The sequence below is a fragment of the Eublepharis macularius genome, chromosome 5 (genome assembly GCF_028583425.1).
Source record: "Eublepharis macularius isolate TG4126 chromosome 5, MPM_Emac_v1.0, whole genome shotgun sequence".
NCBI lineage: Eukaryota > Metazoa > Chordata > Lepidosauria > Squamata > Eublepharidae > Eublepharis > Eublepharis macularius.
The window spans coordinates 83,890,001-83,902,007 of NC_072794.1; the positions used below are offsets into that span (position 1 = coordinate 83,890,001).

Consider the following 12,007-nt stretch of genomic DNA (forward strand, 5'->3'; position numbering starts at 1 on the left):
GGTAAAATTCGGTATTTTTTTACTGAACCCAAATTGCACATCCCTGCTAGCAAGTGGGGTTGAAAGACAGCCCTCCCCAATCCATAGAGGCAGTACAATCTGGTAGGAAATTCCAAAATGCTTTGATATCTGCCCTACATCACATATGACTTCCATTCTCGTAACTCCTAAGTGGAAACAATTAGTCAGCTAGAACAGGCCTTGTTAAGTATTTCCTGAATATATAACTTGCTCAAGCCTCTTAGTTTGTTTCAGTAATATCAAAATGACAACATTAAGCAGTTCTTTTTCTTGTCATATAACTCTACATGACATTGGGAACTGGAAATTCTACTGGAAGTTTAACAGTTGTCCATCACTTCGTATATTTTAATGTTTCAGCATAGTATGTTGTTATATCTAATCCGTGAACTTGTCTTCTCTGAAATTGTACTTTATTTTTTTAATATTTTTTATTTTTATTGTGAAAAAGTTAAAAGATAGAGCAAAAGAAATAAAGTAAAACATAACAAAAACACTACTACAGAGATCCAACAGTGGCCTACATCTATCTACAAAGTAAAAAAAAACATTAAAAAGCATAATAAGCATGTTGTTAATCCGTTACAGTTTTTTACCTACACTACTTCCTCCTCTAGCATCAATCAGCTTGTGGTCTAATTAATATCTTTTTTCTGTTTCTCATCTTCTTGATATCCCAAATCCTTATTCTTAAAAATCAAAACCACAAATCATTCATTCATTTTTCTTCGTCTCTCACAGATAGTCTATAAAGGGTTTCCAATTTGCCATAAATATAGAGAGGGTTTTGTCTCTTAATTAACGTTTTAATTTGAAATTTTACTTTCTTCTGTTCATCTTTCAAGAATAACTTTAATTGAGGGGTCTGAAGAGAAGTTTTGTGGATGTTTTGCTGGCAGTGTGGTATGCTGTTTGGGTCTTACAGTCTATATGTGTGTTTGTACACACACACACACATACTGATATTTATAGTGACTTTAACTGTACTTTTGGTCCAAGAGGACCATGTCTGTCAGTTGCCTTGGACTAATATGAAAAAATTGGCTTTAAAATATTTAATTTTTCTTCATAATGTCTGAGAATAACACTAGTGGTAACTGAGCATGCACAGATTCAAATCAGAGAAAATTCCAGTGTTAAGCTTAAGGAGATTTTTTGATGAAGCACCTAGTGACAAGAAACACACACGGAGAGGATGAAGCTGTACTTCCTGCTCAGTTCTTCTTTGACCTCCACAGAATAGCATCTTGTGAGCTAGGCCATTTTTTCCTTTTTTTAAAAAAGAGGAGAAAGAAACGTATTTTGATGGGGAGCGGTCTTTTTTTTCATTTCAAGTCATTTCTTTTTCTTGGGGATTTGGGGGGCATTCATGTTTTTTTCTCCAGCTCCCCCTTTTTCTTGTTCATCCTTTTTCTACCCGTTTATGGCACAGAAGACTATCTTAAGAGCTACATCGCCTTCTACTGACAGTCATGTCAAGTGTCTGCTTTGTTTGGAAGAAGAACATTGGGTGGATTTTTGTCCTCAGTGTTTGAAATTTACTGAAAATGCTTGTTGGAATTGACTCTTCCATCTTCATCTTCTTGTCAAGTACTCCCTCTCAATGCCAATAGACCACCCACCCCAGCATCAACCACCTTCTCTAAATCCAGGGCTAAGTTGCCATTAGCTCTGTCACCTCTTCATCAGGAAAGGATCTAGTTAGCTAAGAACTCATTAAAGCACTAGGAACTTCTTGGATTCATAATTCTGCAGTCATTGCCATTCAGCTCAGAATTGGCTGAGAGCCACTCACAGACTTTCTGAGATGAGTACTATTTGGCAGCCTATACAACTCCCATTGGAATTAGCTCTCAGCTTGCTCAGTGCACCCTCCATCCATGCTTTACCATTATGCCTCAGAAACACATCCTTTGAGAAACCTCCATTCAGGTCTGACTATAACTATCTTACATCCTCTGTCTACGGATACCTCTGCAATCGGAATTGGTACCAAGACACCACTTCTCAAGATCAGCTTCCTCAAGATCAAATCTCTCTTGTACCTCAGGGCTGAGATGCTGTCCATCAGCTCCCAAGACTGACTTAAGATTGCTCAAGGTAAGCACACTCCAAATCAGTCATCTGGTGATCTGGTTGCAATCCTCACTGTTGTCTGCATCAACTCAGGACTGAGTCCTCTTGAATCAGCAGAACTTTTGAGTTATCTCCACAGCAACTGCCTGCACAGGGCCAGGCATTCACTGGACTATCCGTCCGACTAACCATATAGCAGCTCAACATTGCTTTCAGCTCAGCAGAATGAAGAACGAAATCAGTGACAAGCAGTTGCCTTATGCTGCCATGCCTGACTGCATTCCTGCTCATTAGCAGCAGAAGCCAGAATCCCATTGGAAGGAAGTTCCAAAACAGACTTCAGTTCCCCACCTTCAATTGTGGGTATCATCCAGGCACCTGATGAAGGGCGTTCCCTTTACTTTAAAGGAGTCTGGACATTTCCTTAATCATAGATTCCTTGTTATGGAGATGGAGGGTTCTTTCTTGAGGATAGTCATTCAGTCATCCGTGGACTGTCCAAGAAGCTGCTCTCCACATCAGTCCCCTGGAGCTGCTACCAATCCTTGGATATGGCAACGCCTTCTATATAATCAGTCTGTCCAAATCCAAATGGACAATGTACTGTTGTATCAACAAAAAGGGGTTAGGGGATCAATAACTCTATGCCTTGCTTGTGACCCTTAGCACTATTGTCACAAACACAACATAGATATTATAGCCATCCACTTACTGGAAGCTAAAAATATGAATGCTCATACTCTAATCATATTGGGCTACTGAGTTCACAAGTGGTCCCTTTGTCTGTGTTTCAGATGCTGGGGCTATCCAGACATTTATATATTCACTTAGTAGATCAAGTACAAGTGTACAGTGTATTGCAGTGGAAAGGGCAGAGGGTGGATGCCTTCATGATAGCATGGGCAGAGGGTTACTGTACACGTTTCCTCCTCTACTACTTCTTTCTAGGGTTATTGTCCAGATCACACAGGATCTAACCAACTGTTTGCCCATGCCCCCTTTTTGGATATACCAAACCTGGTCCCATCCCTTCATCTAGTCGAAAGAGAGCTTCTCTCTCATGATGGAGGCCTGATTCTACACCAAACTTCACCAGACTGAAGCTGATGGTGTGGAGGATCCGCTCCACTACTGTTTCACTGTTCTTTCCTGTGTTCTCCTGAATTCCAGTAATCCTTCCATGAGGTACTCTAATGCTTGTCCTTATCCTCCATAGATCTGGACCATGTAAATTGTCCAGTACATCCTATTCTGGTCTACCTCGTATCCTTGCACAACAAAGGTCTCGCTGTCTCCTCTAAATTCATCCACCAATTACTGCATGGTCCTGCTGTTGCAGACCTTTCTGTGTTTTTTCTGCCTATTGTTGAGTGTTTTTTTTAGGTTTGTTGAGACTTTTCCTCCAGTTTCTAAGGTACATGCCTCATGGAACCTTCAGTTAGCGTTGTTTCAGTTGATGAAATGTTTGTTTAAGCCCTTGGCATCCTATAGCTTCCATTTGCTATTGCTGAACATTTCTGTCCTTGTTGCCATAACTTCCACCCAGCATGCAAGTGAGCTCTGTTCTCTGGGCTGACCCTTCATATTTTCAATTTTACCTGGAAAAGGTGATTCTGTGCCCCTATCTCCTTGTTCTTCCAAAGGTGCTCAACTCTTTTCATCTCAACCAACTCATAGTTCTGCTAGTATTCTTCAAAAATCCTTCCTCAGAGGGGAAAAGAGCCCTGTAAGCACCAGGTCCTCACCTTCTTTTTCAACAGAACAGCAACCTTTCATAAGAATCCCTACGTCTTTATATGTCGTAGGGAAAGGGGGCTCACTCAGAGCATAAACAAGTCAATTTCTTTGTGCATTTCACTTCACTTCCAGCTTACAAATCAGCCACTACCAGACTATCATACAGGCCAGAAGATCTAAGGCTTTTGCTCAAGACATATCTATTCCAGATATCTGCAAGCTGATAACTTGGTCACAGCCCTGAACCTTTGTACATCACTCTGCCTTAAACATTTGAGCCTGAAAGAACATGACTTTTGGTGAAACTACTGAATGCCTTGTTCTAATAAGACGCATGTTCTCACTTCCAGGTAGATCAGCTTGGTAGTTCTGTGCCATCAATGTGATGTACAGAGGCCATGAAGAACAGGTTGCTTACCTATAACTTGCAGAGGAGTTAGCCGTGTTAGCCTGTAGTAGCAAAATCAAAAAGAGTTCAGTAGCACCTTTAAGACTAACCAACTTTATTGTAGCATAAGCTTTCGAGAATCATCAGATGCATGGCAAAAACCATGCATCTGACGAAGAGAACTGTGATTCTCGAAAGCTTATGCTACAAAAAAGTTGGTTAGTCTTAAAGGTGCTACTGGACTCTTTTTGATTTTGCTACTACAGGCTAACACGGCTAACTCCTCTGCATCTATGACCATGGAAAGCACCGCATTCAGCTGAATGGAGAGGAAATCCATCAACCTCATGAAGAAACTGGCACAAATACAAACAGACATCATCTTCCTTTCTAAATGCAAAAAACTGGACATTCTACCCAAGGGACTGTGTGTGAAGAACCCACTTAAATCCACTTACTGCACAGACTACAGTGAGAAACTATGCAACACCTTATCCATGCATCTGACGAAGAGAACTGTGATTCTCAAAAGCTTATGCTACAATAAAGTTGGTTAGTCTTAAAGGTGCTACTGGACTCTTTTTGATTTTACCTATAACTTGTCCACTTTCCCTGCAACAGGTGCGTCCTGCAGCATTTTTGGGAAGAAGAACTGAGCGAGAAGTCACCTCCACCGTGTCTTCTTGAGCATAGGTGTTGTCAGTGGGTGGAGTCTCTTTATGCTTCATTTAGGGATTTTCTCCAGTTTGAATACATGCATTCTGTATTCCCATCAGTGTAACTGTACAGATGACTATGCAAAAAATATCAGTTACAGGTAAGCAGCCTAAATCAAAAAGAGTCCGGTAGCACCTTTAAGACTAACCAATTTTATTTTAGCATAAGCTTTCGAGAATCAAGTTCTCTTCGTCAGATGCCTGATACAGAGACTGGTCAAACACAGAAGAGCAGAGGGAAGAGGCAATTAGGGGGGGAGGGGGAGGGAGCAATCAAAACATTCCTTTGCTAGTAAGCAGCCTATTCCTCTTATACTGTTTAGCAGCTACGCAAGTGTAGATGAGATACATTCCATTGGGTAGTAAAACTGCTTGTTAATTTTTCAGGTTGATGCATTTTCATTAAACTTTGTTACAAATTATTCTATAGGCTTTGCTTTCAATTGATGATGACATGGACAACCCTGATGATAGCGTATTCTATCAGGTTCAATCCCTCTTTGGACATCTGATGGAAAGCAAGTTGCAGTATTATGTACCTGAAAATTTCTGGAAGGTAATATTTCCCTTTCATTTTCCATTGATGCCTCTCTCCTCTCTCCCCTTCACCAAGATTTAACAATTAGATTTTAGTCCAGCCATGTCTGGAAACTTGCATTATATTTGGAGATACAAAAACCATTTCAATATTGCTAGGTTTCTGTCACTACTGAATTTTAAATTATCTGAAGGTCTTGTAAAAGAATGTTCTGAAGTGATGACTATATGAAATGCACTTACGTTTTGTAGATCTTCAAGATGTGGAACAAGGAGCTTTATGTACGTGAACAACAAGATGCTTATGAGTTCTTCACCAGTCTTATAGATCAGATGGACGAATACCTGAAGGTTATTTTTATGTTTGCTACCATGGAGTTATAATTGCATACTGACTTTCTTTAATTAACAGCTTCATGTGCATTTTACTAACTTCTTGCTGGCACTTTCAATATCTTACAGAAAATAGGACGAGATCAAATATTTAAAAACACTTTCCAGGGCATCTACTCTGATCAGAAGATCTGCAAGGATTGCCCTCATAGGTGAGTAAATTGGCTGTCCAGCACAGTTGGCCCTCATAGATGGCCCTCATACTGCTACCAGAGGCTCTGGAGGCTTCTTCAGGAGAGAGGTGTGCTAGAAGTAAGTAACATAAATGTCTAACGTAACTTACTCAGAACTATTTTACTGTTCATCTTCTTACTAGACAAAGTTTCCCTCCACCACGTCTCTTGTAGAATGATACACCAGGTATTGAATTCTAAGACAATTTCATGTTTGCCATTTAAATGTAGAAAGTTTTGTTAGTTTGTTGACACTAAAAACATTCATCATACCTTTATGGCTGTATTTCTTTCTCTTGCAAGCTTGATAAGAGATGAGCAGCAGCTATTCACATCAGACAACTGCTGAAGATATTGCTTCTCTTAAACTGAATTAACAGAGATGTTTAGTTTTACACACCAGTTTTTAATCTTTATTCTCCTTCTCAATGCAGATATGAACGGGAGGAAGCTTTTGTTGCTCTCAATCTAGGGGTGACTTCATGCCAAAGTCTGGAAATTTCACTAGATCAGTTTGTTAGAGGAGAAGTTCTAGAAGGAAGTAATGCTTACTACTGTGAGAAATGTAAAGAAAAGGTACTGGTTTTTTCCTACCTGGAAGTTAAAACATCAATTTTTCTATGGCATTAGGTCATGTGAGGGCTTTGTTTAGGAGACTGAATCTAACCCTAGCCCGGAAGGGTATTTCTTACATTTCTGTCCTGCCCTTTTTCCTGTGAAGTCTGGGTATGTGGCAGTTAATTCTCCCAACAATCCTTTGAGATAATTTCTTCCCTGTGTCTACTGCAAGTTTCATGGCTGAAGTGGGCTTGAAATGGGCTGTAGGAACGATTCTAGTATAATAGGGAAGGTGTTCCACAGAATGCTTTTGGGGACAGTTCTTCAGAAATTAAATATAGACAATACTACAAAAAAAATTAAATCCAAATGGATTTTTTTTTAAAAAAAAAGCCTTGTAGGCAAGGCCTGGGAGAAATTTAGTACCTTACTCCAGAATTTACTACCTAGAGAATCCATGTGATGGGACTCATCAGCAGGTTGCAGGATCCCTGAAAGATCTTGCTTAAGATCTTGACATTTCTATGCAGTATCTCTTACATATTCCCATGTAAATAATTCTATAACCATTTAGAAGAAAAGTCTGTTGGAATATACTTGCTGCCTAATGGTCTACCTTTCTTGCAGCAAACTTACGGAAAAAGATTATTAAGAAATGTTGGTGTCTGGTATCAATTTTTTTGATATTGATTTTATTGCAAATTAAAAACATGTGAATGCTCTTGTAAAAAAAATACCTCCACTGAGCAGGAAGTATCATACTTGCTGCCTAAAATAAATACCTAGGTGGAAATGATTCTTCTCTATTTTTAAGAGAACTACAGTAAAACGGACCTGCATTAAAGCTCTGCCCAGTGTGTTGGTGATCCACCTCATGAGATTTGGATTTGACTGGGAAAGTGGACGTTCCATTAAATATGATGAACAGATAAAAGTAAGCACCCCCTCTGTCCCATAAAATATTCCCTTTCTAAACTTGTGCCAGATTATTGCTGGGCATTTATTGGTTAATATGGAACATGGAATCCAAGTTTAAACTGAAGTATTTTCTTTAAACAGTTCCCCTGGATGCTGAACATGGAACCCTATACAGTTTCAGGAATGGCTCGCCAAGACTCTTCTTCAGAAGTTGGTGACAATGGACGAAATGTAGATCAGGGAGGTGCAGGATCTCCCCGGAAAAAAGTTGCCCCTACAGAAAATTATGAACTGGTTGGTGTGATTGTGCACAGTGGGCAGGCACATGCAGGGCACTACTATTCCTTCATCAAGGACAGGAGGTAATGAGATAGTTGAGACTGCATGGAGTTAACAGTACAGAAGAGCTGCAGTTCTTTCAGTGTATTTTTACAAGAATTCAATTTTTATTTCTTTTGTCCATATCATCTAATAAACAAGACTATTCCCCATGCGTGCTCTGAGGACAGGAAAGAGCCCCTTATTGTCATTTCTTTTGTGGCTGCTATACTGTGCTAGTTGTTCCCTGTTCACTTGCTAGAGTGCCTTAAAGCAGTTGCCTGAGACCATGAAGTGCACTAAGCTTGTCAGTTTTTTGTGACAAACTAATCCTTTTACTGAACCAATGCTGTCTGGTTCATTAATACTCTTACTTTACAGTTAGGAATACCAGCTAATAATGACTGCCTGGACTCTTCACTGAGTTATGGTGCTAACACAATAATTCTGCCAGGCAAATGGTTGAGGCTTGGTTATGGATGAGCCATATAGAAAGGGGGAATGTAATCCCTTCCCAGTTTTTTTTTCTTTTCCATCTGTTGGACCATTGCTGTCCCTCACCTTCCATGTTTTAGAAATGGGTAATATTGGCCGCCCTCAGAGCTGTTCTTTTTATTCTTGAATTGTACGTTTTTATTTTTTTAAGTGGTAATTTTTAATGTAGATTCAAACTATGTTGTTATCTGCTCTGAGCCCTCTTGCGAGGCGAGCAGACTGTAAGTTAAATAAATAAATAATACGCCAACCATTTTGTTGTACTGTTATGCTTAATTTGAACTCTTGAGCTTACTTCATATTAAAATTTTAATTTGCATTCTCACTGTAAATGATCTCTTCAGTAACTATGAGAGCTGGAAAGTTATTAGGAATCTAGTAGGAGATGTGTAAGCCTTCAAACTTAGCAGCTAACAGTGCCTGTCTTTATGTTACCCCAGGGGGTGCGGAAAAGGAAAATGGTACAAATTTAACGATACTGTTGTTGAAGAATTTGAGTTGAATGATGAAACTTTGGAGTATGAATGCTTTGGTGGAGAGTATAGACCCAAAGTTTATGATCAGTGTAAGTATTAATTTGGAGTTTATCTGTCACTTTCAATTACATTTAGAACTTTCTAGTCTTGGGGTTTCATTTGTTGTTAGCATTGCCAGCTCTGGGTTAGGAAATTCCTGGAGATTTGGGGGTGGAGCTTGGGGAGGACAGGGTTTGGGGAGGGGAGGAGACTCAGCAGGGATGTGATGCCATACATTCCACTCTCCGATGAAGCCATTTTCTCCAGGGGAACCAATCTCTGTTGTCTGGAAGTCAGTTATAATTCCAGATCTCCAGGTCCACCTGGAATAGACCATATAAAAATAACTCCAAAATGCTTTCATTGTTTGAAACTATGCAGAACTTTGAAAATCTGATGAAGATAAAAGAAACATAAAAAGGAAGCCTACATGTATTCTTTATGCTTTGATTTCTTAGTGTATACAACAAGGTTTTTCAAAGATGAGTGTGTGATTTCAAATTTCTAAAACTGCATAAATGCGACTTTATCAATTTGTCTCTTTTCAGAAAATGTCAGGCACATTGTTTATACTTCTACTCTTTAACTAAGCAATTTAAGTTTTGCCCTCTAGCATATATATTTCAATATGGGCTCTAAATGAAGAGAGTCTGATTTGCTATATCCTAATTTATTACATTGCCCTGATCTGGATCTTCCAAGAGAGCCTGATCTTGTCAGATCTTAGAAGCTAAGCTTTTGTTAATAATTGGATGGAAGACATCCAACAAAGACCAGGGCTGCAGAAGCAGGCAATGGCAAACTACCTCTGTTAATCTCTTGCCATGAAAAACCCACCAGGGCTCGCCATAACTCAACTATTACTTGAGGGCAGGCTTTCATTCATTCAATTTATTACATTATTGCATTGAAAATCCTTATTTTATATATTTATATAGTTTTTATCCCCAATGGAGATCCAGAGTGGCTTATAACATCATTCTCCCCTCTTCCATTTTATCTTCATGGCAACAATCCTGTGAAGTAGATTAGGCTGAGAATGTGTGTCTGGTCCAAGGTCACCCAATGAGCTGTGGCTCACTGGGAATTTGAACCTAGGTGTCCAGATCCTGGTCCAACACTTTAATCACTACACCATGCCAATAATTTATTTGTTTGTTAAGAAAAAGGTTATGCCATCCCTTCATAGACCTGCTCAAGGCCCCCTCACAACTGAAATAATACAATAAACCCATATAGTGATTAAAAACAGTAATATGGTGTATTCTACATAGTCTTGGCAACCTAGCAAAACTTGCAGTCTATCAATATTAATGCAGATCTGCTGCATATAATCAGACAGATGTACTAAAAAGAAATCCAAGTTCTGTGTCAAGAAGTCTTACATTTTGAAATGGCATGACTTGTTTACTTGATACGATATTTACTTGATACTGTTATTACATTCAAGGCAGTTTAAAGCGCAGTATGATAAATACAACACAGAAGGAACAGGAGACAGAAGGGGAAGTGCAAACACGAGCACATTCAGGAAGTTAGATAATGTAAATAACTTTTCAGTAATGACTGGATGGGATGGCTGCTGCAGGAGGAAGTTCTGGCACAGCATGAAGCCAAATGGCAGCTAGTCCCAGGCAGGCCATGCTGTCTTGCCTCTTTTTTTTCTGTGCAAAGCTAGCTGGCTCCTTTTTCTTATTACTAGCCACTTGGAGAAGGCAATGAAGTCCTGTCCTCTGGAAATGCTTCTGATGCCCTTCCTGTGTCTTTGCAGGCCTCCTTCAATGTTCCCTGCACATACTCAGGCCTGCATCAGGCACCAGTGCTCACCAAAATCTTACATTCTGTTTAAAAGAGCTGAGATTATTCTAAGGATGTATAACGAAGTCTTTGCTTTACATGCTTGTAAAAATGTGGAATACAAACAATCCTGTTTATAATCTTCATCTTATTCTGGCCAGATGAGTTCTTAACAACATGTCTGGTATAAAGGTTGCTACATACATACTCACTCACCTCCAGTTTTCCTAACCAGAGAGAGCATTTCTTTATGGGGAACATGCACACTGAAATAAACATGTAATACATTATTTCCTACATGAATGTGACTTCCTTGAGAACAGGTAGAATATGTGAAAGGATCAAGAAACATGCCCTCCATATTTACATATGTAGCTGCCTTATATTGAATCAGACCCTTGATCCATCAAGGTCAGTATTGTCAACTCATACTGGCAGTGGCATCCCAGGATCTCAAGCAGATGTCCTTCATATCCCCTACTGCCAGATCCTTTAACTGGAGATATGGGAGATTGAACCTGGGACCTTCTGCATGCCAAGCAGATGCTGTTCCACTGAGCCGCAGCACAATCCCATGATTTTGGAATGTGAAACATTGTTACTACTTACAACGCGTATATGATATCCTTTTCTGACCTGCTTGTGGACCACTTAACTACCAGTGCTGTCTGTACCTCTTTGAGATTAAAATATATTTACTCTGACAGAATCACCACTTACTGTAGAATGATCTTGAATCAACTGCTCTTTCACAGCCTTAGCTACCTTACAGAGTGATTAGAGATGAAATGAAAGAGGGAGGAATCATGTACACTGCCCCGAGCTCTTTGGAGGAAGGGTATGATAAAATAAATAAAAATAAAAGTTGCAGTTGAACCTATATTTCTACTTCAGGAGTCAGGTAATTCAGTTTCTTTACAGCAAACCCATATCCTGATGTTCGTCGTCGATACTGGAATGCCTACATGCTCTTTTATCAGAGAGTGTCTGATCAGAACTCTCCTGTCTTGCCCAAGAAAAGCCGAGTTAGTGTTGTGCGTCAGGAAGCAGAGGATCTCTCTTTGTAAGTTTTCCTGCCAATGACTTTATGTATTTGATTCATGGACAAGCAAATTCTTCACTAGTGTTCTGCCTTAAAATAAAATTAGCTTTTAATCAGAAGGTGATTTGTTCCATGGGGAAGCCTGTAGAATTTCAGCTACTACTATTTTTAGAAATTTGGTTCAGAATGACTTCTGAGAAAATGTTTTATGTTTTATGGGTCAAGGGAAAGCTGAAAAGTTTACTAGAGAGGTGTATATATAGGAAAGGGTTGTAGTAGCATAGTGGTTAAGTGGCTGGGCTCTGAGCTAGCACTCTGTGGGT

General features: G+C 39.5%; 1 protein-coding gene across 2 annotated transcripts in view; it reads left to right on the forward strand.

Annotated features, from left to right (window-relative positions):
• Positions 1-12,007, forward strand: part of USP24 (ubiquitin specific peptidase 24) — a 176,996-nt gene that overhangs the window by 140,650 nt on the left and 24,339 nt on the right. For both annotated transcript variants that reach the window (XM_054979479.1, XM_054979481.1), the window contains 8 exons: positions 5,369-5,494; positions 5,728-5,826; positions 5,938-6,020; positions 6,476-6,617; positions 7,414-7,533; positions 7,659-7,879; positions 8,771-8,895; positions 11,564-11,705. In XM_054979479.1, the coding sequence (XP_054835454.1) occupies positions 5,369-5,494; positions 5,728-5,826; positions 5,938-6,020; positions 6,476-6,617; positions 7,414-7,533; positions 7,659-7,879; positions 8,771-8,895; positions 11,564-11,705 (1,058 nt within the window). The remainder of the gene's footprint in view (positions 1-5,368; positions 5,495-5,727; positions 5,827-5,937; positions 6,021-6,475; positions 6,618-7,413; positions 7,534-7,658; positions 7,880-8,770; positions 8,896-11,563; positions 11,706-12,007) is intronic.